This window comes from Pan paniscus, chromosome 7 (genome assembly GCF_029289425.2).
Source record: "Pan paniscus chromosome 7, NHGRI_mPanPan1-v2.0_pri, whole genome shotgun sequence".
NCBI lineage: Eukaryota > Metazoa > Chordata > Mammalia > Primates > Hominidae > Pan > Pan paniscus.
Window position 1 is genome coordinate 129754513 of NC_073256.2, and position 26691 is coordinate 129781203.

Below are 26691 nucleotides of genomic sequence, written 5' to 3' on the forward strand. Positions count from 1 at the left end.
ACTAGATTTAGTGGACCATGAGTAATCTTCTTTAGCTACAGTGGGGGATATTTACATAAGAATAAATATACATCAAAAGTTAGAGAAAGAATAAAAAAGTTCAAAAGAGTAGAGTACAGTAGCTAAATACAAGAGAACTTAGAATCAAAGAGCCTAGGTTTGCAACTTCCTGGCTCCCTCTCCTCATGGGCATATCATTCAAGGAAAGTTGTTCATCTTTCTGTACCTCAGATTATTTACATAAATTATTGTCATAAGGGTATCAAATTCATAAATTCATTGTAAAAATTAAATTAGTTAATTCGTATAGGGCACCCTGCATGTAGTAAAGACTCAATAAATCTTAGCTAAGAGGAAGATCAGGGGAGAAACTCAATAAAAAACTAAACCCCAGCATAGCAACTATGCACTTCAAGACGTGGTGATATCTTCAGTTTTCCAATGAAGGTTTCAGAAGTCGGAGGAAGAACATGATTAAGACAGTGCTCTAAGTACAGCACTGCACTGGGTGAAGAAAGTAAAAGTGAAAAGACAATTTCATTATCTATTTCAGTAATATTTCAACATGTATTGCAGTAAAAAACAATGAGAGACTCAAGCGTATTGGAGGCAGGAGTAGTAAAAATGGGAACCCAGATGTCACATGTGTTGCTATAGAGGAAGTTATTAAATTTTGTGTGATATGAATAGGGGAGGAAGTGAAAGGAAAAATTTGAGAATAATTTATTTTCTTTTCTGTTATTGAGAGTAGTGGGGTAGCAAGAGCAAAAATTTAGACATCTCCAGGAAAATCTATTGCCTAGGTGGGAGAAAGAAAGTCAGTTTACTTCTGGATAAATGTGTCTAGTGTATATAGCTGAATAATGGCTTCTGGAGATATCAGGTTCTGATCTCTGGAACCTCTAAATACTACCGTATATGGAAAAGGGTCTTTCAGATGAGCTTAATTTAAGAATCTTGAGAAAGGGGAAAAGAGGCCAAAGGAGATTTGACATTCATAGAAGAGAAGACGATGTGAACACGGAGGCAGAATTTCGAGTGATGTGGCCAGAATCCAAATGCCAGCAGCCACTAGAAGCTGGAAAAAAACGAGGAAGAGATGCTGTCATTCCTGAGACCCTGAAGTAGGCAGGGATGAGGAAGGAGAGGTTCTGCCAGCATCTCAATTTCAGTGCAGTAAAGCTGATTTTGGACTTCTTGCTTCCAGCGCTATGAGGAAAAAAAATAAAATCTGTTGTTTGTAACTATAAAACTCATGGTAATTTGTTACAGCAGCCAGAGAGATGTAATGTAATTTGCCACTGGGATTCGAGGTGCATTGTGAATGTAGTTTGGCATAATAAAAATATAAAGAGTGTAGAAGCAGAATTTGGCCGGAAGAACTGGCAGACAATGCTATGAGATTTGTTAAGGGACTCAAATACATGATCGAGTACTCACTATGACAGAAGACACATGAAAGCCAACTAAAGATTTTTTTTTTCTTTTTTAGACAGAGTCTCGCTCTGTCGCCCAGGATGGAGTGTAGTGGCGCGATCTCAGCTCACTGCAACCTCTGCCTCCCGGGTTCACGTCATTCTCCTGCCTCAGCCTCCCGAGTAGCTGGGACTACAGGCCCCCGCCACCATGCCCGGCTAATTTTTTGTATTTTTAGTAGAGATGGGGTTTCACTATGTTAGCCAGGATGGTCTCAATCTCCTGACCTGGTGATCCGCCCGCCTCGGCCCCTCAAAGTGCTAGGATTACAGGCGTGAGCCACCGCGCCCGGCCCAACTAAAGATTTTAAAAGAGGTAACTACTGATTCAGTTTTCAGAGTAACTTTGCATTAGATATAGTTGTCCATCATGGCAATGGAATAGCTTCATGAGGTAACGAATTTCCAATCATTAAAACTAGGCATCTATCATATAACTGTTCAAATTCCATTTTACTTTAGATTATATAAAATCATGATAATCATGCTGTAAATTGATACAATAATGTAACCAACATATTTTCCCCCATGGCTTATTACATAAATATTTCCCTTTTCTTGATAACTATCACCATTAATTTTGAATGTAGCTGCACTGGAATTCTCCAGTAGACCCTGCTAATATAAACAAACAAACAAATGAATCCACTCTTTCCCACAAAGAGTGGGAAATTCTCATGTAATATTAATTTAACAAATTGTTTGTTGAGGTAATTCCCAAAGAATGTTCAAATATTCTATATTATTGTAATTTTTCAGCATTCCAAATGTTTCTTCTTTTCTCCTCTTTTCAAGAATGATTATCCCACTTTATCTCATATATGATTTATTGAATATTCATACAATTCTTTATTCACACACATATTTGGCCCAACAGAGAAAAATATTAAACATTGCTTTAAACCTAGTGTAGTAGCCAGATAGCTTTTAGGTAAATTTAATGAAGTTTCAAATGTAAGTCATATATTATGTGTGTGTGTGTGTGTGTGTGTGTGTTACAAGTTTCTATGACTCAGTGATATGTCTAAAACTAGCATCCATGTAAGTGGTTAATTAGAAAAAAGTCCTTGATAGTTTTTTTTTAGCGTGTTTAAAATTAAAAGCCCCAAATGCTTTACACACTATATGTTTGCTAAACGTGCTGCTAAACTCAAATTTTGTTTTCTAAAGTACAGTCAATAAACAAAGTCCTTCCTCAGTGAAAGATTTTAGTGTTATTCATATGTGTCCAGTTTTGAATAGTGTTTGCCTAGGATAAGTGATATATAACATAGTTTTTCTGCAAACATCTTAGTAGTTCATTATGCCTGCTAACTCTAAAATAGTCAAAACTCCACTTGTGCAAGTATTCATTGATTCGTTCTAAAAATATTTACTGAGAATACACTGCCAAGCACTGTGCAGCATGTACTTCCACTGTACTAGTTGTCAGAATGGACTTGGCACTGTCCTCATGAGCTTACAGATAATTAGCAGTAACATTGAAATGTGATGGAGAACTTAACCTTGTCTCAAGTTCATGGAAGGTCTTCCACAGAAAATGTATTTAAGTTGAGACAGAAATGTTAAGTAAGAATAAGCAACATAAAAGGAGATCATAGAGAGCGCTAGCAGAAAGAACAACATGCACAAAGGGTCCAGAGGCAAAATAAAGCTAGGTTTTTATAAGGAGCTGAAATAGTGCAGATAGAATAGTTACAAAATGAGAACAGAGCACAACGGCATAATCGACAGTGTCAAAAGAGTTAAGCAGATTGGAGACAACTGAGGTATTAGATACAAGAAAATGATAGTATTAGATTTTTACTTTCAGATGGTTACTCTACTGGACGTACAGGGAATAGACTGCAGGAGAATAAGAACCTGGGACAAGGGTGATGCTATCTGATCTCGGGTAGTAAGTGTGGATGGAGAGATATAGATTTGTTTAAGAGATTTATGAAAGACAAACCTGACGAATTTCATTGTACCGAGTAAGAGTCAGAAAAGAATCAAAATTTCTGACTTGTGTAACTTAATGGATGAGGAAGTTGTTCTGAGAAAGAGAACACTGAGAAAGTTCTATAGTTTTGAGAAAATTCTATGAAGTCAGTTTTAGAGGTTGAATTTGACAAGCCATCAAGAAGTTTAGCTGAAAATGTCCAGTGGGCAGTCGGACATACGTTTTGCAGCTTAGGTGAGAGGTCTGAGTTAGATATTTAGGTCTGCATGTCATCATTTATTCAGTACCTCATTCAAAAATATGTTTTCTGATTGTCTATTATGATTTACGTCCTCGACATCTCTAGCACATAAAAGTAGCTGAAGCCATGGAATTAGACAAGGTCCCAGAGAGAGTAAAGTGAAATGAACAAAGGCCACAGAATCTCATAAACACTAATATTTGAACAATGGATTGAATTGGAAGAGGAGACCATGTAGGAGATATAAAAGTAGGAGCTACAGATGTAGAAGAGAAAACAAAACAAAATCCAAGAAAATATTGGTGTCCTAGGATCTAAGGAGAAAAAAATAGTCTATTAGGAGTCAGGGGAGGAACAGCAAGATAGAGAGCTGCTGACAGAGCAAGAAAGATGAACCACACAATGGATTTAATCATATTTAGATCTTCACTATGAGACTGGCTCTATTAGAGTATTAGTTGCTGAAGCCACATTGCAGTGGGTCAAAAAGAGAAGATGATAAGTAAAGAAAACATGTCAGGGTTTTCAAAATTTTAAGATTAGATGGAAATAAGTAAGCTGATTTAATATATAGATGCTCTTGAATAACATTGAGAAGATTATAACCAGAGATGTGGTAAAAGTTCTATGAAGATTCTAAAGGTATATCATTTCAGATCCTCTATACAAGCTGGAGCATGGGCAATCCCAAAATCCTTATTATTCTACTATAATAAGACAGGATTGATTCGTTATCTTCAAATTTGACAAATTGTCTATAAACTAGCAAGAATGTAAGTATGCATCTATAATCTTTGGATGGCCTTAAAACTCTAAAAATGTACATGCTTTTTGTTTTGTCATTGGTTTGCTGGCATATTTTACTCCCAACACCTGTCCAGTAATTTTTAAAACGTCTGAACAATTATAAATCCATGAAGCTGATTTTTTTTACTAAAAATTATGCTTCAATCTAATTTCATTATTAATGCATGGCATCTTGGCTAATTTTTCCACAACTCTTATATGTCTCAAGTTTCTAAAGAAAAACTCTACAAATCAATTAGAGAAGTAATCAAGTTATATCTGTGAAGGCTAGATAAGGTAATATTTATGAAGCATAATTACCTTTCATAGAATATATATACTGATTCTGCAGTAAAATATTATCAATTCATCCAGAAAAAATATATATCTTTATGTAAAACAGAATAACTGGTCAAATAGCAGCCCCCAAAATAGCCATAATTCAAATAACAGGACAGTCACTATTGATTACCTATTTTTAAAGAGCATCTTCCTTCCTTGCTAACACAGATCTGGCTTAGTTCAATTAAGTGAGAGATGTGTGCATAATAGGAGGCTGCACTTATTGCTTACTCCTGATACGTAATATAGTTTTATTTGAGCCAAATCATAGTAAATCTTTGGTTGCTGCCCATTGCATAGGTTTGGAACGGATATGATTGCAATCTTGGTCAATAAAACAGGAGGGAAAGTCTGCTGGCAGGTTTCCTGAAAAGTTTTCTTAACCACTGAAATGGTACATAACATAGGGACATTCTGTTTTAGCTGCTGGCCATTGCTATGTAGGGCTGTTATGCCTAGAGCTTTTGCAGCCACCTCAAGACCTCAGGAGAAGGTGTCTAAGAACTAAAACCAACAGGCTGAGCATGGCAGAACAGAGAGATGGAAATAACGTGGGTGAGGAAAGACACACTGAACCCCTGAAATAATGTTTAAAATCTGCTTACCTCAATATTCCATGTTATATGGGGTTAACACATTTTTTTTGTATTGCTTATGCCATCTTGAATTGGCTTTCTGTTAATTCTACGTGAAAAAAATTAATAACAAATATCTTTCTATTCATTTCAACCATGTCAGTCAAAACCACTTGCTAAACTTTTAGAAATAATGTTCATTCTGTCATCTCTGAAAAGATTAACCACAAACATACAATGAAAAGAAGAAAAACTTAAATATTCTTACTTGAATGCCAGCTCCCTCTGGCACTGTGATCTTCCACACACAATTCAGATTGTTGTCATAAGGCTCAGGGTATCCAGGTGACAATATAGTCCCTTTGCGCTTAGTTAAAATTCCACCACAGGGCACTGAAAATAAAGCAGTCCAAGAGAGGGAGTTAATTCTAATGCAAAGGATTAAAATAAGAGTAAAGGTCAGAGATAACATCTTAGACAGATACTAGACTTGCAAATCAAATCATACTTTTTTCAAAACTGATAAAAGCAATGAAAATGAAGTTTTTGTATACCATCAAAATAACAAATAATTAGACAGCATTAATGGATGACTTTTGAATGGCATATCTAAAAATCACACTACAATTAACTCAATAACAGCATAGTATTTGTATTATATTACTAAAACATGCATTGACTAAATTTGCCTTAAAAATAGTTCATTTTTAGATAAAAATTGTCTTGAATTTTTAAAAAATTATTTGGTACTTTTCTCCTTCATGCATTCTTTGAGGAGTAACAGCATCCACTGGAAAGTAATGAGGATGATGATAACAATTATATTATGATCATAACATTTATATAGAGCCTACTATATGCGAGGCACCCTTCTAAGTACTTTACATATTTTAACTCATTTAAGCCTTCCAACAACTAATGAGATATGAATAAGTACTCTCCACATTCTACAGCTGAGGCAATCAAATGGAGTCATTAAGAGATTGTCTTGCCCAAGATCACATATGAAGAGATGAAGCTGGCCAGGTGCAGTGGCTCACGCCTGCAATCCTACCACTTTGGGAGGCTGAGGAGGCTCACAAGGTCGGGAGTTCGAGACCAGCCTGGCCAACATGGTGAAACCCCGTCTCTACTAAAAATACAAAAATTAGCCAGACGTGATGGTGGGCGCCTGTAGTCCCAGCTACTCTGGAGGCTGAGGCAGGAGAATCGCTTGAACCCAGGAGGCAGAGGTTGCAATGAGCTGAGATTGCGCCACTGCACTCCAGCCTGGGAGACAGGATAAGACTCCATCTCAAAAAAAAAAAAAAAAAGATGAAGCTGAGATTTGAATCCTGGCAGTTGAAGCCAGAGTCCTTGTCCTTAGATGGAACTGAAGATACTTGAAGTGGTCCCAGTTTAGTTATTGCCAGTCTAACTACTACAAGAAAGAATATGTATGCAGACCTACTCAGAAGTCAATAAAGGCTTCTATCATTTTTAGAAGGTACTAGTCTGAAAGTAAAATTCTCATGCCATTAATAGAATCACCTTGATTCTGGCCATGACCTAACTCATAACTCTTAAATTCTGTGTGACTTTGACCTGTTCTTTACAATCTCTGAAACACAGATATCTTATCTGTGGAATGGTAACGCTATTGTTTCTAAAAGGCTTTTGTGAAAAATACAAAGAAACTAGAATGTACATAAGAAACTAGCACACTGCTTGGAAAACAGTTAGAAATCAATAAATTATATTTCCTTTTGCTACAAATATTATTTTAGGTCCCAATTGTACTGTGCTCCTGGGGAATTTGTCCTAGTATGGCTATAAATGATGAGATATAAAGAACATATCTTTTGTAATAATAATTTTTTTTTAAAGTGAATTACAGTTTTGTGCCACTTCCAAAGACAAACGCGAAAACCAGGGCAATTACTCAAAAAAAAAAAAAAGATGTTGCAAACTTTTAAAAATAGTGTGACAATATATTTTTAAAGAAACTCACTTAGTTGTGTTTTCTTACAAATATCTGTTAATGGGTTATATACAAATTCTGTTTAAATTAGTCGAAATTAAGTTAGCTCATTTAAATAGAAACCCAGCAGTTTAGCATGATTTGAGAATGACATGCAAAAGACCGAGGAGGAAATTTAAAATATTCGCCCAAAAAATACAACAAAAACGTAATTGATGAAGTGTTGATCCTGCTGATGAAAACAAAATACTTTATAGATGCTCTTCCTCTCCATCGCCACCACCACAACTTTTCCTCATATGTACTTTTTTTTTTTTTTTCTGAGTTACTACATTAATCACATAAGTGGCCTCCCTGTGGCTGGTATGTTTTCCATGCACTATATTTTTCAAATTACTGTCAAAATTATCTTTCTAAATTAAAATATGACATGTTGCTTCTCTGGTCAAAATCCTTCAAAAATTTCCCCATTGTCTGAATTCACAGCTCACAGAGAGTTTCTTTTTTTTTTTTTTTTTTTTTTTGAGACAAGCTCTGGCTTTGTCGCCTAGGCTGGAGTGCAGTGGTGTGATTATAGCTCACTGCAGCCTCAAATTCCTAGGCTCAAGCAATCCTCCCACCTCAGCCTACAGAGTAGCTAGGACTACAGGTGTGTGCCATCACACCCAGCTAATTTGTGTATAGATATTCAGCTAATTTTTATATAGCTAATTTGTAGAGACAGGATCTATGTTGCTCAGGCTGGTCTTGAATCACTGGCCTCAAACAATGCCGCCTCAGCCTCCCAAAGTGCTAGGATTATAGGCATGAGCCACTGTGCCCGGCCTACAGATAAATATAGTTAATTGTATTAGTCTCTGACTTCACCTCCAGGCTTGTATGTAACTATAATTTCCCAAGTCCTCATCATCTTAATCCCCCAACCCAGTCCAGCCTTCTAAACTAATATGCTTTCTTAATGCTGTCACTTGATTTGTCCTTCTCTCACCTAGCTAACACCTACCCATCTATGGACTTTCAGTGTGAATGTTACCGCTTCAACCCTTTGGAATTTCCCTGTGTTAAGTGTCCTATAGTTTCCCATAGCACCAAATGTTTTCCTGTACAATTTTATCATACTATGCTTCTGTATTATTTTTATGTTAGTCTCTTGTAACAGACTCAAGTCTGAGCAGACAAGGTCACCCTTTTGCCTGAAACTCTGTTTATCAAGATTCTAACTCTTCTTCTTTGCATTATAAATTTTCTTCCATGCTGCTACAGTGACAAGCTATCTCCTCTTCCTCCATCCTCTCTTTCATGCATTGCATCAGACTTTTGTCCTCACTACTCTAGTGAAATAACCATGTCAAAGTCACCAGAATATTAATGTTGTGATATGATCAATCCTTAACTTGCATTTTACTCAATCTATGAATAATTAGCTCTCACTGTTGATCACTCCATCTGTCTTGAGCCTTTGTTTGCTTGAACATCAGAACACCATATTCTCCTGGTTTTCTTCTCTATTATTGGCTGCACTCAGATTTTTTTTTTTAACTCATTCTCCTCTTTGTAACTTTGTCTTAGGCCATATTCTCTTTCGAATCACTGTCCCCCCTTCCATGTCTTCTATATACTCTGACTACCAGATGTTTATCTCTAGCTGTGATTTCTGTGAATTTTGCAATCATATGTCTAATAAGTATCTCAAAATGGATATGTCCAAAATAATAACTTTGAAATTATTCTTCATCCACACTCTCTTTCATCTCAGGGATTGTCACCACCATTCACTCAGTTCTTAGGCCATAAACCTAAGATTCATCTTGATTTATCTTTCTTGCAGTCAAGTTTACATTTACATCTATTCTCAATCTATCAGTAACGGCTCCACCTTAAAAATATATCCCAAAGCTTACTAATTCTCATCACTGTGACCACTATCTTCCTATCCAAATCACACTACTTTTCCCCTCCATTACCCTGATAGGCTTCTAATCAGTCATATTGGTTCTACTCCACATCTCCCTACACTAACTACAGTGATTTATTAGAAACTGATTAAGATCATATCACTCCCCAGCTCAATATATTCCCATACTAGTCAGGAAAATTTCAAACTCACCGTGGTCTTCAAGGATCCATGTGACTTGGCCCTCTGCTCTGCCTCTCTAAACTCATCTCCTATCACTCTTTGCTATCATTTACTGTGTTCCAGACACTGTGGCTTGAACATGTCAAGATCTCTCTCCCTCAACAGTCCATACACTTGCTCACCAACAAGAAAGACTTTTATTCATCCCTCCCTTTGTTCATTTGATTCAGGTTTAAAATGGCAGCATGCTCTGGATGTCTTGTTGCAACTCCAACTCCTGCTTTATTTTTTTCTACAGCATTCTCACTCCCCAAAAGAAAAGAATATATTTCTTGATGACTTTTGTCCTCCTCCAGTAAAATGTAAAATGTAAATGCAAAATGTAAGGACAAAGATCTTATATTCTTATTCAAAACTATGTCACCAGTGCTTAGAATAGTGTTGGCATGCAGTAAGCACTCAATAAATTATTGCTGAATAAATCACTGAAGAACTGATTGTGTATCTGTACATATCTTGTGCTTTCAAATTACCTCTTAATCATTCCTGCATCATTCTTGTCTCCCAGTATTTTTCTAAACAAGCCATATTTGTCTAATTCTACTACAATCATATTTATTTATTTACCAACAAAATATGCTATAGAAAAATTAGCAGATATGCAATACCACAATCTAACATTTGCATCCTGTTTTTTAAAAGATATATGATAAATTTCTGTTCTGATCAGTATTCAATATAATATGTGGATTAATAGAACAGGCTTTCAAATCAAGCAGCCTAAGTTCAAATCCAATTCTGCCTTTTTATCTAAACCAAGAGGTTTTACTATCTGTAAAATAGAGATTATTATATCTACCTTCCAAAGTTGATGTCAATATTAAATGAGATAATGCTTAATAGTGCTTCATTCAAATGCCAAAAATTGCTATTTATTATTGTATTTAATAACTTTTTCATGGATGAATGGACAGATGAATAAATGGATAAATGAATGAGATGGAGAGTTTGTATATATTTCTTCATGAACTTTTTTTCCCATTCTAAGAAAAGATGAAGTAGACAGGTGTTGCCATAGAGACTTTCAAGTAAAAGTAGTTCTTTCTGGGTCTCTAAAGAACTTGAAAAAACAGAACCAGATAAGCATGATCAGATAAGCAGCTAATTAAAGACTCTTTGCCTAAGGGGAGTAGGTGGCAGCTTCCAGGGCTTTTCAAAAAAGACCTCCCACTAACAGAAGTACTTATGCCTAAGGCCATATATTGTCAAAGCTATTAGTGGCTGCAGGGGGTTATTTGAATCACAGAGTCTAAAAGGGAGGAAAGCCTGGGGGTTTAGGAGACTGCAGAGTTTAAGAAATGTGAAGTGTAACAAGGTCAAATTTGGAAGATAAAAACTCAGTATTCAGCATAAGTTTTATTTTTCAGTTTTTCATTGGTCTCAAGTCTAATTTTTTTAAGTAAAATTTTATTGTATTTTATTATAATTAAGAAAGGCTTGGAACTACAGCTTTGTACAAGATTATTAAATATTGTTTACAAACTGGTTGTTAAAGTTTGTGAATCTTCTAATTTAGTATTTGACCATTTTAACTATAAGCACAACTCACATATCATGTCTTATGGGGCTGCTTTCCAATCAACAGTTTAGTTTTAGTATGTCAGTGTGTGCAAAATTAATGAACATTTTCTTGTGCTTTACTGTGACAGAAAAAAAAAACAGTGTTGACAGTAATAATAAGAACTGTGAAACTGAAATGATACAATTGAGAGGGAAATCATTAGGAATGTAGAAAGCAGTATTGTTTTGCTTTCAATTGGATGCTCACTTGGCTTAAGCTGTTAACTGAGCATTCATTGAACTAAGACAGAAAAACAATCATCATGTATAAAACCCTGTAAATAGGCTGTCAAAGATTATATCTAAACTGTAAAGTGTAAATGGAGAATTTGCTCTCTCTCAGAATAAAACTCCCCATATAATATGTAAATCTATTGCTTGTGTTTTACCAACATACATATCTTTCCTGCAGATGTCAGAAGAGTTTGAAACCTCAGATTTGTGAAGGTTTAAGCAAGGAAACTATGCAAGAGTATCACCGTGTGGTGGAATACTGAAATGGAAAAAGTATGGACCTTGGACTTGGGAAGTTGGTAAGGGTTGTCAGACCCTCTACAAATATTCAGGAAATTGATACAGTAATTTACTAAAATCCACTCACTGAATAAAAGTTTGCTGAACACCTGTTGTGTGCCAAGTCCTCTTTTGATTGAGCCCAAAACCAATATAGTGACAATGGAAAGAGGGACAATTAAGACAGATTAAGAAATGTTTTACAACCAAAAATTATACATAATACAGTTCGATGGTTGCTGTAAAGGTAATGGTATAAAGAGTAAATGGTTGATGGGTGGCAGAAAATTATTTTAGATAGGATAGCCAAGAAAAATAGGAGACTTCATTGAAATGATGTAGTGAGATAAAAAGCTATCTGTTCTAATCAGAGGAAATAAGAAATTCAAAGACCTTGGGGCAGATGTTTTATGCAGTTAACAGAGGTTGAAAAGGAGCACAAATTAAAGAGAACACTTTGATATTAACGTAAGATAGCTCTGTACTTGACTCTCATATTTGAATATTTAAGACACTGAGTTTTTCTATCTTAAAAATATTTTAAGACATGACCATTTTTATTCAGAACATTTTGAAGCTAAAAGTATTTATAGTTAAAAATAGAAATGCAAACTATATTTTCATTTATGTAAAGATTAGTAGTTGCACCAAATGGTAAAACTTAAACTTGTCTATCTTCTGAATGTCATTTAGAATCATCACCTTTCTATTTCTTCTCTCACATAGACCCCATATATCCATCTGTCATATTGTCAACTTTATGGATTTACACCTGTTCCACAAGGAAGAATATTTTTAAAACGGTATAAGGTAATATGTCTTTTTCATGTGATCTTGGCAGAAAATACAAGTCATATGACACAATTTTCTATCTCTGGATATGCACTTTTAAACTGCCTCATTCTATTCAGGCCATAACAAAATACCATAGAATGGGTGGCTTATAAACAACAGAAATTTATTTCTCACAGTTCTGGAAGCTGGGAAGTCAGCACTGGTAGATTTGATGTCTGCCTGGATTATATACGACCGTCTTCTGGCTGTGTCCTCACATGGTAAAACTGGCTAGAGATCTCTCTGGGGTCTCTTTCATAAGAGCATTAATCCCATTCATGAGAGCTCTGCCCTCATAACTACCTTCCAATCCCTGCCCCCAATACTATCATCTTATGGGTTAGGATTCTAACATATGAATTTGGGGGATTCAAACATTCAGACTACAGCATTCTGCTGCTGGCCCCCAAAATTAATGTCCTCACATGCAAAATACATTCATTCCATCCCTATAGCCCCACAAGTTATAATTTGTTCCAGCATCAACCATAAGTCTAATGTTCAAAGTCTCATCTAAATATTATGTCAATCACATATGGGTGACACTTTAAGATATGATTCATCCTGAGGCAAACTCACCTCCAGCTATGAGTCTGCAAAATCAAACAAATTGTCTACTTTCAAAACACAATGGTGAGACAGGCACGGGACAGATATTTCCATTCTTAAAAAAGAAAAACAGGGCAGAAGAAAGGGGTAACAGATCTTAAGCAGGACCAAAACCTTAAAATTCAAGAAGAATCTCTTTGATTCAATGCTGTGTTCTTCAGTCCCACTGGGCCTATGGTCTCACCTCCTAGACTCACAGGTTGGAGGTCTCCTCCCAGACATGCTGCAGGGAAGGTCCCACATTCTGGACCTACTGGAGGTTATAGTCTTACTTCTGTAGGTTTGCTGGGCATAATACATACTACAGCTCTCACAGGTTAGAGTTGCATGCCTGTGGTTCTCCCTGACTAACATCACACACCAGTGGCTCTACTGTTTCATGATCATATTGGTGGCCCCACCTCTGTAGCTCCACTGGGCATTTTTCCACAAGGCAATGCTAAAGGTGTGGGGCTATCCACATGACCCCCATGGCAGTTCTTTGCCTGGGCAGAGAGGCTTTCCAGGACACCCTTTGAAACCTACACAAAGGCAACCACATCTCCATAGCTTTATTGGGTACCGAGCATGGTGAGCCAGACCCACAGGAACTATCCCTATGTAGCCAAGCAGCTGTGTGACAGATTGCATGAATCAGAGCCTGAGGTTTAAGGCCCTTCCTTTGAAATCTGACTCCAAGGCCCTTGCACTATGGGCTTGTGACTGGATGGGTAGCCTTGATGATCTCTAAAATGCACTCAGGTTCATTCTTCCTTTGTTTTGGACAATAGGTCCTGGCTTCTGTTTAGATGGCTAACTAATGCTCTCATTGTATTGATGAATAGCTTCTAGCTTCTACTGAGATTGTGAGTTCATACTAATCTTCTTATCAAACATTACTTGACTAAACTCTTTTTTTTTTTTTTTAAGACAGAATCTCGCTCTGTTGCCTGGGCTGGAGTGCAGTGGTACGATCTCGTCTCACTGCAACCTCTGCCTCCCAGGTTCAATCAATTCTCCTGCCTCAGCCTCCCGAGTAGCTGGAATTACAGGCATGTGCCACCACGCCCAGCTAATTTTTGTATTTTTAGTAGAGACCAGGTTTCACCACGCTGGCCAGGGCTGGTCTCAAATTCTTGACTTCACGTGATCCACCTGCCTCGGCTAAACTCTTAAAGTTCTCTTTTGAATAGGTCTTCCCATTTTTCCAATACAGGTAGGTTGAAAGTTTTTAAAATATAGAAGTTTTGATTCCCAATTTTTTTTTTTTTTTTTTTTTTTTTTAAGACAGAGTCTTGCTCTGTCAGCCAGGCTGGAGTGCAATGGTGTATTCTTGGCTCACTGCAACCTCTGCCTCCTGGGTTCAAGCGATCCTCCTGCTTCAGCCTCCAGAGTAGTTAGGACTATAGGTGTGTGCCACCACACCCAGTTAATTTTTGTATTTTTAGTAGAGACAGATTTCCCATTGGCCAGACTGGCCTCGAACTCCTGACCTTGTGATCTGCCCACCTCGGCCTCCCAAAGTACTGGGATTACAGTTGTGAGCCACTGTGCCCGGTCCTGATTTCCAATCGATTAACAATTCCATGTTTAAATCATTGGCAGTCAAGAGAAGCCAAGCTGAACCATTAACACTTTGCTTAGATATTTTCTCAGCCAAATATCCAATTTCATTGTTTAAAGTTTTACCTTCTAGAAAACTCCAGAACATGAACACAATCAGCCACTTTTGTTATAATGTGGCATAATCTTTGCCACATTATAACAAGAATATTCTTTCCTCTATTGTTCAACAACTTGTTCCTCATTTCCATCTAAGGATTCATCAGAATTACCTTTACTATCCACATTTCTACTAATATTCTGTTCATAACCACTTAGATATTTTAGTAAAAAGATGTTGCCTTTCTCTAGAGCTTTCCTCCTTTTCTTCTGAGCCCTCATCAGAATTTCCCTTTACAGTTCTTTCACAACAATGTAGGCTTTTTCTAGCATGCACCTCAAACTCTTCCAGCCTACACCTGTTACCCAGTTCCAAAGCTGCTGCCACGTATTTAGGTTTTTGTTACAGTAGCACCCCACTCCTGGTACCAATTTTCCATCTTAGTCTGTTCAGGCTCCTATAACAAAAAAACATAGACTAGGTGGCTTATAAACAATAGAAATTTATTTCTTATAGTTGTAAAGGCTGGGAAATCAAAGTTTTCTAAAGCATTGGTAGATTCAGTATCTGATGAGGGCCCTTTTCTTGGTTCATAGACAGCTATTTTCTTGCTGTGTCCTCACATGGTAGAACAGGTGAAAATATCCCTGGTGTTGCTTTTATGAGGACACTAATCCCATTGGTCATCTCCTAATGGCCCCACCTCCCAATACAATCACCTTAGGGGTTAGAATTTTTACATAAAAAATTGGGGAAAACAAATATTTAAACCATAGCAAGAATCAATGCAAAATCAAAAGTAGTCTGTTCTTTATCTAAAGACTCCTGATGGATGCAGTGTCAGGGTTCTCAAAAAGCCCAGGAAACTACAGACTGCTGGATCTCTGACAGAGAGATGGTGTGGGTTCCTGGGTACCCACATCTTTTGCCCTAAAAGTAGGAAGTGAGTTCTGGCTGAATCTAGGTTGAGAACAGTAAACTAGCATTCACTCCTGAAGTGGAATATCAGTAATAGACTAGATAACAGCCTAAAGCCTTTAATAGGCTTTAGTTCCTGGTGTTAGCTACTGTACTTGCTAAGATAAATCCTTAGTTGGATAGCATCACCTTACTCTTTTTATATAGATTTTTATTTTTGATGGCTAAAATGCTGGGATTAATCAATTGATACATTTGAAATACAAAAACACTTTGTGATAATCATGTAGAATAGGGGCTTTCTTCAGTTTCAGACACAAATGGTTAATGGTTTAAAATTTATAGTCTTGGGCCAGGCCTGGTGGCTCACAACTGTAATCCCAGTACTTTGGGAGGCCGAGGCAGATAGATCACCTAAGGTCAGCAGTTCAAGACCAGCCTAGCCAATAAGGTGAAACCCTGTCTCCACTAAAAATACAAAAAAATTAGCCAGTCATGGCAGTGCATGCCTGTAATCCCAGCTGCTTGGGAGGCTGAGGTGGGAGGATTGTTTGAACTCAGGAGGCAGAGGTTGCAGGAGATCGCACCACTGCACTCTAGCCTGGGTGACAGTGCAAGACTCCATTTCAAAAAGAATAAAAATAAAAACAAAATAAAATTTATAGTCTCATATTCTCTATTCTATGTTTCACAAATATTCTCTTCAAATGTTCACTTTCTTCACTCACTTCTCTTTGCTTGCTATTTCGCTATTTTTTTTTCAATTTTTCCTTTTCTCTCTCTGTTTAATGTGACAGATCATTTCTCCCATCTATATCTTGCCTCTTTCTAACTCTGTCTCATCTGCATGTCTTCATGGATATAAGAATATTTATTTCTTTGGATAATGTGATGTTTAAATTTTTAGGGTAAGAAGAAAAGCAGAGCATAAACATTGGTTAAATATATACTTGCAAGGCCTATTAAAATTGTAGTAATAATTATTTTAACTTTGTTTTTATTTTATGTTAAAAAATTTGCCAACAATGAAAACAAACCAAAATGTCTATTTCTTTAAGTACACTCCTCAACCATTTGACCTGGAATGCATTAATTGGTGGAAATTTCACTGTCCTCCTAAATGGTATATTTTAATGAAGATTTACTATTATTTTCAATAAAATCAACACATTTTTCCTAAACTTTCATATAAATTTTAAATGCAAATAGAAGTCAAACATTCAAGGAATCCTAAATTAGAGTTGGAAAGAATGACAGTACTCAATGCTTTCAGCCTTTTCCAAAATGCAAAAATCTTCTGTGGAAGGCACATTTTCCATATAATAACTTTAAATTGTTTTAAAAATAAAATGTCAACACATTAAAATCAACAGTATCAAACACTTGATCAGTACTGCATATTAAGTCCTATATTCGGCATCGAATACTTTTAGAATTGGAATCTTCTCTCTTGATTTTGTGGTGGCTTATTTGACAAAAACAAAAACAACTTATTTTCTTTAGTACTTATTAGGTTCCAAGAACTAAGCCAAGGCTTTTAATCATTTAGCCATAATGAACCTATGAAGAAGTTTTCTTATTTTCTTGTTTTATTGGTATGAGATTTGAAGATCAGAGATTATGTAAATTTTCCAGGATCTTATTGTAACTCACTTCAATTCAGTCATGCGGACAAAGCGAAGACATTCACCCACGACTCTTGTGCTGATAATTTAGTACAATTCCCAGCTCTGATGATTTCACTCAATTTTACGTAATTCTTTACAACCTTTCACGTTAATTAGCACATTAACATGATAAATATACAAACAGAACCTTTAAGGATTAATTCATACATTTACATTTCAGTTCTTGGCATATGTAGGTTCTTTGAACACTCTAACTAAAGGAATACAAGGGTTTTTGATGATATTTAAATATTAATGAACTAGTTTATGAATTTCCATGTCATTATATTACTCTGTTTTTACAGTAGATTATATGAAACTAAATGAAGAGAACTACTTATCTAAGTCCTTCTATTTTTACAGCATTGATATTTTCTGTCAATACCTACATAAATATATTAAAAGTGACACAGAAATTATGTAAATAATTACTGGGGAAAGTGAGGCAGAAATAATGATTCTTAGTAATTACAGAAAAAGATTTAAAAATCTACTGTGAGTTTTGAAAAGAATTATTATTATGTGTCTGTCTTCAATTATTAAACTGATTTCAAGCAATGTAATTTCCAATTTATGCATATTGCATGACTAATTTTCACAGACATATAGAAACATTTCTTTTAGCTCATGATTCCTTTAGTTCAGAATGTTATAAATGTTATTTATAACATTTCACGAGTATGAAGTCAATGTATTGTGTTGTATGTATTGTGGTTCAGAAAAGAGGACATTATTTGTTTTGTCTTTATGAGAGTGCAAGTACCTAAGGGGAGGATCTCTCTGCCATATTAACCCCAGCTCTCTGGTAGGCACAAGATAGGCGGAACATTAAGTCCAGCTGATTTATCTCCTGTATTTGTGGACTGTCAAAAATGTATTTTAATAGAGTCAGCAATTCTGCACAATAAATGAGGCAGAAATGTAATTGGGAAATAGCTTATAAGTCAGAACATAAAGAGAAGCAGTAATCTATCAATTAATTTAGGGTTCAAAGGTAGAAAAACTTAGTTTTAAATCCTGCCTCCACTCTAACCCTTACTATGCTCTGCCACTTTAAAGAGAACTATTTTACCTCTTTCAGACTCAGTTTATTCATCTGTACATTCCAAAAGTAACAGTTCCATAGATTTGTCAGAGGATTGCAACAAATATGTATTTAAATTACTTAGCATGGAATCGGGCTCTTTTAGACAATTCAGGCTGCTATAACAAAATACCATAGATTAGGTAAGTTTTCAACAACAGAAATGTATTTCTTAGAGTTCTAAAGATTGGGAAGTCTAAGATCAAGGTGCCAGCAGATGTAGTGTTTGGTGAGGGCGTGCTCAGTGCTTCATAGACAGTGCCTCTGTGTCCTCACATGGTGGAAGGCTGAATATGCTGCCTTAGACTTCTTTTATAAAGGCACAAATCTCATTACTGAGGGTAGAGCCTCCGAGACCTAGTCACCTTCCAAAGGCCCCACCTCTTAATACCCCCACATGGGGGATTAGGTTTCAACATAAGAATTTGTGTGTGTTGTTGGGGGGCGGTGGGGTGAGGGAGAGAATAAATATTCAGACGATAGGATTGGCAAACAGTGGCATTAAGAAAATTATAAATATCAGAAATCAGAAATCGTGGTTATTTAGCTAAAAGATAAGAAAATTGGAGAGTCATTTACAGTCTTCTAGTGTTTTACATTATTTTTTGTAAGTGTTCATTCAACAAATAACAGAATAATACAAGAATAGTTCAGATTCCATCTATTGTCACGGAAAAAATAAAATATTTGTTTTAAGAAAAAAATGCACTGTGAAATATGCTAGGTATATTTTTGGGGTTGGGGGTGGGAGTGGCGATATCAAATTCCTAGAGAAATCAAATGACCAACCATTCTTCCTAGTTATTTGTGAGAGCCTAGTTTATACCATTATCCTAGCACAATTGTTGACAATGTCCTGATTTAAATGGTAAAAAAAATATATTTTACTTAAAGCAAATATATTCTATAAAAATTATATAACCTGGCTGGGTGCGGTGGCTCACACCTATAATCCCAGCACTTTGGGAGGCCGAGGCGGGTGGATCACGATGTCAGGAGTTCAAGACCAGCCTGACCAACATGGTGAAACCCCGTCTCTACTAAAAGATAGAAAAAATTAGCCGAGCATGGTGGTGGGTGCCTGTAATGCCAGATACTTGGGAGGCTGAGGCAGGAGAATCACTTGAACCTGGGAGGCGGAGGTTGAGTGAGCCAAGATCATGCCATTGCACTCCAGCCTGAGTGACAGGGCAAGACTCCATAAAAAAAAAAAAAAAAATTACATATCCTGTGAATGCATATCAACAGATTTATCTTTGATCTCTTCTCAGTAGAAATGAATGTACCTTCTATGTTATTTCATAATTTAAAATTATTTTTTATTCTAATGACCTATGAACTGACATGTGAACAAATGTATTTTAAAAAGGTAAAAATAAGAATGGCAAATATAATTCATTTTCATATGGCAAAATGTGTTATTAAAAAGTAATTTTATATATTTATGATTGTCTATTATGTGTCAATATACACACTCATTCCTCCCTATGGAGAGTGGACTATTAAGATTATTAAAATTAAAACAAAAATAAAACAAAAATTTTGCTTATCTTTTATTTAAAAAAATATTATTTTCAGCTGGGTGCGGTAGATCACACCTGTAATCCCAGCATTCTGGGAGGCCGAGGGGGGTGGATTACTTGAGGCTAGGAGTTTGATACCAGCCTAGACAACATGGTGAGACCCAGTCCCTTTTGTATTTTGTAAAAATACAAAAATTAGCTGGGCATGGTAGTGCACGCCTGTAATCCCAGCTACTCGCGATGCTGAGGCAGGAGGCTTTAACCTGGTAGGCGGAAGTTGCAAGGGAGCTGTGATCATGCCACGGCCTTCCAGCCTGAGTGACACAGCAAGATTCTCTCTCAAAAAAAAAAAAAATACATATATATATATATATATACATATTTTATTTTTAACATCACATACTAATATAACTTTAATGAGAAACAACTCGTCATTAGAATTATTTTATAACCTGAGATTAAGTCTTACCACTCTTTTTTGAATTTAATATTATGTAATTTAAAAAATAATAAAAATTTCCAGATATGTTCTTGGGGCAGAGAAGAGAGTAATTTCCCTACTTTCTATATTTTCTATGTCTATGGAACTCTACAAAAGCCAAGCATTATTATAATTACCCTGAAATACTATAAAATTCTAAACTATTAAGATATCCATAATTTTAGATAGCATACATTCTATTTACCAATGCAAGTTAGATATACTATTGCAAAAACAACTTCGAAACCATAAGATTTTTGGCTAATCTTATGCATTTTACTCATTCAAAATGTTACCACCTATATTTGTGAAAGACTGAAAAAAATTATAATTTTATATTTTTATACATATCTGTAACTAATAGAGTAAGAAAAAATTAATTCATATTTTCTAATTCTTTTGATGACCAAGCAAAATATTTCCAGAAAAGTCAGCTTTTGGATTCTTAAAAGATATCTGAATTCTTTACATATTGGCCCAGAAATCTTTGCACAAACTTTTAAAAATAAAAAATAATATTTATTTCAAAGGATGACTACCAGAGGCTGAGAACTGTAGTGGACAAAAACACAGAGTGTATAAGATCTGCCATTTGATAGCACAACAGTGTGACTACAGTCAATAACAACTTAACTGTACATTTTGAAATAACTTAAAGAGTATAATTGGATTGTTGCAACACAATGAATAAAAACTAGAGGAGATGGATATCCCATTCTTCATAATGTGCTTATTTCACATTGCCTGCTTGTAAAAAAAATCTCATGTACTCCATTAATATATACACCTACTGTGTACCCACAACAATTAAAAATAAAAAAAATAAAAGGATAGTAGTGCTTCATAATCCCATATTAGTAGCAGCAGATTCTATGTTCCTGGAAATATATATATTTACTTACATCCACATAAATCCATATAAATCAGTAAATGAGGAAATTATTTAGCTAATTCAACACAAATTTTTTTATTGATTTCATCACCAAGACCATTGCAACAAATCTCCACTGATTTTTCATATTTATATAAAGCATACTTATTAAATTATTTAAAATTAAGTACATAATTATTAGATCTGAAATTTAAAAAATTGAAAGATGTAACCAATTTTTATATAAACTATGTATAATCACAGATCATACAAATTTATATACTCACCAATACAAGTAGGTAAGGAATCATTCCACTGGGCCAAAGAATTGGGCACTGTTTCACACCTAATTGCTATGGATCCATGGAGAATATATCCTGGATTACAATCAAAAAGAACCGATGAACCGACTGCAAATTCATTGCCAATTCTTCTTCCGAATCTTGGTTCAGGCACAGAACTGCATTGTGTAGAACTTGTTCTAGGAACAGCTGTGTAGAAATATTATATTTATTTTAATTTTATATGGTAGACAAATACAGATTTCAAAATGTAACTGTTTAAACACATTTTTGAGAAATCATCATTTTTTATCAGAACTTGAATTAACAATTTGAATACATTCTTAAAGTTTTAAATTTCAGACAGAATAAAATATAATTTAAAATAAATATTGTTATTGTCATCAAGGTTTTTTATTAGAAAAGTTTTACTTTTGATTCTTTAAACATCAACGATTTTTGTTTTACCGAACTCATTAATATTACAAAGTAGTTTTAGTTAGATATTTCTGTAATTCGTGGGATGAAAACTGAAAGTTTTTTTTTCTTTTTAAACTTAAAATACCAAGTTCAAAAAATATGTGTCAGGTTATATCAAATAATTTTACATTTTTTTTCAGTATTTGGTTCTTAATTAAAAACAGATTTTATAAAGGCAAACAGTACTTTATTAGTTTCATAAAATGTTCACAAACTTAATTTCAAACACATTTGCTATTGAGAAAGATAACTACATTTGGACTAGGTAGAATATATGTCAGACAGATTAACAACAATAAAAGTTTTTACTTTAATAATCATACAATATCAGATTTGAAATTGCTTTTAGATTTTATAGGTATGCCCTTTAATTGTGCCTTTTTTTTGGTTTAGTAAAATAGAATGATAACAGGATGTTTTTTCTTTTTAAAACACATAACAAATGTGATTAAAGAGATTGACAATAGCCCAAAAAATGATATGATGAATTCTAAATAGATTAATTCTTCTTATGCGACTTGAGTAAATATAATTCCATTCATTATAGTGCCTTTTTGCAATCGTAATACCACACATTGTTTCCAGGGGGAAGTACTACTTAACATAAAAGAGTATAGGATTATAGTCAACTGATAAATGGGGTAAGAAGGTTTAATAGGAATAACAAATCACAAATGTTTATACATTTCTTAGTAATAAAGTGCAAGATACATTTGAGATTAACTACTATATGACCATATGTATTTCAAAGACAATATTTCAAATAATGGCTCTTAACTTGGTTTAATGATAACGTAGAAGGTTGTCTACCACAGGCAAGAAATAAAATGTGTAAACAAACTTCTAATTGCACAAAAGTCCTAATAACTGAAGAAAGTTTTAATTCTCCTGAGAGAATGAGAAACTATAATTTTAGAATGGAACACTGATTTCCTTGGCATGTTTAAGTACATCAGCACCAAAATTTTTATATCTTTAATTTCGAGTGCTAAACTAAATTAGACTAAATAGTCTAGAGTGCTAGACTGTTAGAAAATAGAAAATGTAGATAGTAAAGGATTGTCAGGGAAAAAAAGTAGATGTTTTGAAAATAATATGTGGGAAGGAAGGAAAATCAGACATTTAAACTGAGAATGATGATGGAAGCAATAGATTTTGTTTACTTTGGTCAAGGTGACAGTGATCTAGTGATGGTGGAGGGGACAAAATAAAACTGCTTAAAAACACTTTTATCTAGAGGAGTTCATCATTCAAAAACTCAATACATCATGGAAAATTATATCATTCCTTAGTGTGTTTCTAGACTACAGGGTCACTTACCTTGGTAAACAAAGTGAAATCCCTTAGCTGTTATTGGTCCAACTGAAGTAAATCGAATTGTGATCTGATTACCTGAACTCAGTGGAAGTGATTCTCCTACTCAACAAAACAAACACTAAGATATCATAAATAATTTTCATTCAGTAAACCTAACAAATTATATTATAATCTTACACTGTCATTTGAAAATGTCAATCTATGTTCTATCAAATTACTTTAAAATATCCTACAACTACCAATATATTTCCTTTGGGTTCAACTTGTATTGCAATCTTTTTCTCAGAAAGCTTTAATTACATTTTTATACATATTGCCTCATTCTTCAAAGAATTCTTAAATATTTTATATTACATTAAACACCAGAGACTAAGTGATTAAATATATTATTTACTTGGTTACAATCCCAGAGAATAGTTGGTTGTATTTTTCTCAACCTTCTGAGTTAATTTTGTTTCTATTCTTTAGAAAAAAAAAAGTGATACTATTTTCAGTTTACTTTATTTCTTATATGGATGACATAAATCTCAACTTTCACTACAATACTAATCAAAGTCAGTCTTTAATCAGTAACTGATGCATGGCAGTTCTATTAAAGGATACCTGAATGGGATCCTGAGAGGGAAGATAACAGAGAAGATTGCTGAGTTGGCCCATCATACACCTCAACAACATCGTGGAGTGATGTCTGGAAAAATACAAACTGGCCAAACACCACTGATCAACAGGAACCCGGAGAAGCAAACAAATCACCAACCATCCAAAAACGAAAACAAAAAACAAAAAAATAGAGGAGGAGAGAGAGAACAAAGTATTACAATATAATAGTCATTTTTTTTCTACCATTAAAAGAGGATAGGTGCCAATTGGTTGATATTACTGACACATGTACTTCAGGTCATAAAAGAAGTGACCATGACCTAAAGCAATAAAATTTTAAGACAACAATTCTTAAAAATATAAATGAGTATAGCAATTAATTTGGATCAGAAATCATAAAATTGATGATTAATACTTTATAGTAACTACTTTTGGCTTTTCTCAATGGTGGTTTGATTCTTTTCACTTTGTGACTCTCTTCTCTTTTTCTAATTTTTTACCTCCTCCTTTAGATAAGATAGACACAGTTTTAATTCAGGGGATTTTTTAAGTTGTCCTTAAAAATGCTATTCCATTATGAGTAATAATTTCATTAGAAAAAGATTAGCGAGATTCTTTTCAGATATAGTGTTTAATTTATATTCTAAGTTTTAAACGATTCCTAAACATTTATTGTTAATCTTCTGCCAAAATAAAGAAATATTATTTATGATTCCTCAGCAATTGAGATATCATAAAATTTTGCAAAATAATTGCTCTTCCATGGTAAGTACAGTTCTGAAGTACATACCAACAGAGCTTTATAGATGTGTCTTTTTCCTCCATTTTTACTTATCCTTTAATTATATACTAAACTTACATGCAGAATTTACCCAAACTAAAACTATAAAGAACCTGTTTCAAGAACAGAAATCAGTTTGCTTTGTGTTTTTTTTTTAAATAAAATCAGTAACAAAACTTATCCTTAAAATATTTCATTGGTAAAATTGTGGGGTTTAAAAGAGTATAATTTTAATGAAAATTTAATAATGCCAAAGCAAGGTCACTTTTATAAATTTGAAATCACATGAATTTAAATTGTTCATTCCATGAGTATATACAAATATATTTTTCAAATGCTGATTCAAATTGTATACCTCAAATGAAGGCTATGGACATCCTCTGGTGGTCCTTTTACTAACAGGCTAATTCACTTGAAACATGGTTACTTTTGCATATGAATTCAGGTATACATATAATATGGCAAACAAAGCTATATGTAGTTTTTAGGCCTGTACAAATAAGCTGGTGATCTCAGTCCAGTTCTTTGTGGAGTAAAAGAAAACGAAAATATTAACAGATACAGCGATGTTTCTTTGAACGTTTCTGAACATTGCTGTGCTAAAATTTGTCAATAATCCTCCTTAAAATATTTCCTAGAAGTCATGAATACAAATTTATGTTTCCACCTAACCAGACACATGCCGTGAATTATTTTAATGGTTTACAAGTCATACAAACATTTTGAATTCAGACCTTTTTAAAAGATCCCAAATTTGTTCCACCAAATCCCAAGCTACTTCCAAAATACTCCAAATATATATATATATATATATGTATATTTGTTTTCTAATGGAAAGAAAGAGTTAAAGGATGCTGAATTGTACTATGTATATACATACATATGTATATATATGTGTGTATATATATATGTATATATATAGGAAAGGTTTTGTTTTCTGTTTTTGCATTAGATTAGTGTTTGGATGATCCTGTTCTCAAATATGTCTTAAGAAGTTTCTATTATATAAAGCAGATTGCCATTGCCTTACAAAGTAGCCGAAAAAAAGAAAAAAAAATGGTATTTTAGTCTAATCACGGGAATTTTGTTACATCAAGCACACTGCCCAAAAAGGCTCTTGGCATGTAATTTATTCTTTCTCTTAGCTTTTTGGGAAATCATTAAGGAAAAGTACAATACCGCATCCTTTAACTCTTTCTTTCTATTAGAAAACATGCCCAATTTCCTTGCAAACCACTATATTTACAAACATTTAAAACAACTAAAATACACAGGTATCCAAGAGCTTTTTCTGAAGAAAAAGAAAAAAAAATTCATCTTTTTTTTTTTTTTTTGCCTTTAGGCCTCTTCTCAATTATTGTTTGTATGCAGATAAAACAGTTTTGCATTACCTCTAAACTGAATATGTTCAGACTATAACTGTTAATAATGCAACCATTAACCCCACATTTTTGTATCATATTAAGTATAGAAAACTGTAGGGCATGCTCTTTTAAGTGTTAATAATTTGTGCTTGTAATTTGTTGTAGTTATTACCTCGGTTGGGAGAGTTGAGAAAGCTAGGAGTGGGGGAGTACAGTGCTGAATCTTGCCTTATTAAGCAATGAGCGAGCCACTTTTCTTTAAAAGCAATCAACTCTGCATTAATATGGGCAATTGAAATTTTAAATTAAAAGTAGCTTTCACCAGAAAAAAAGTTACTCTGAGAGGATATGGTATCACTATAGTAAAGATAAAATTTTAAAGTACATGCCTAGTAAGTTATTTTGTAGTATGAACAATGAAGAACACTAACATAGTGATCTGATTTCCCACACATTATCATATTAGCTATTGTCTCATTAAACTGATATATTATAATAATGAACCTAATACTCCCAGTCAGAAGTCTTAAGAACTAAGTGATGACTCTCAGATTTGCTTCTCCATTCTGTCTGTAAATGTCTTAATTTATTTAGTTTTTTAAGGTGCAAACAGCAGTAGGTCTTCTGATTCTAAAATGTTCTGAATAGCCAAAGGTATTTGCCTGGTTGAAAGTGATGCAAGGAAAATCTGTAAGAGATTTTAAAGTG

General features: G+C 34.4%; 1 protein-coding gene across 2 annotated transcripts in view; it reads right to left on the minus strand.

The window, feature by feature from the left end:
* The window catches only part of CSMD3 (CUB and Sushi multiple domains 3), a 1211357-nt gene that overhangs the window by 161898 nt on the left and 1022768 nt on the right, over positions 1-26691 (minus strand). The window contains exons 33-36 of one of the 2 annotated variants that reach the window (XM_003823338.5): positions 23842-23955; positions 23242-23337; positions 21448-21651; positions 5630-5754 (exon numbers count right to left, since the gene is read on the minus strand). In XM_003823338.5, the coding sequence (XP_003823386.3) occupies positions 5630-5754; positions 21448-21651; positions 23242-23337; positions 23842-23955 (539 nt within the window). The remainder of the gene's footprint in view (positions 1-5629; positions 5755-21447; positions 21652-23241; positions 23338-23841; positions 23956-26691) is intronic. The other variant, XM_034966508.3, reaches the window with a different exon arrangement.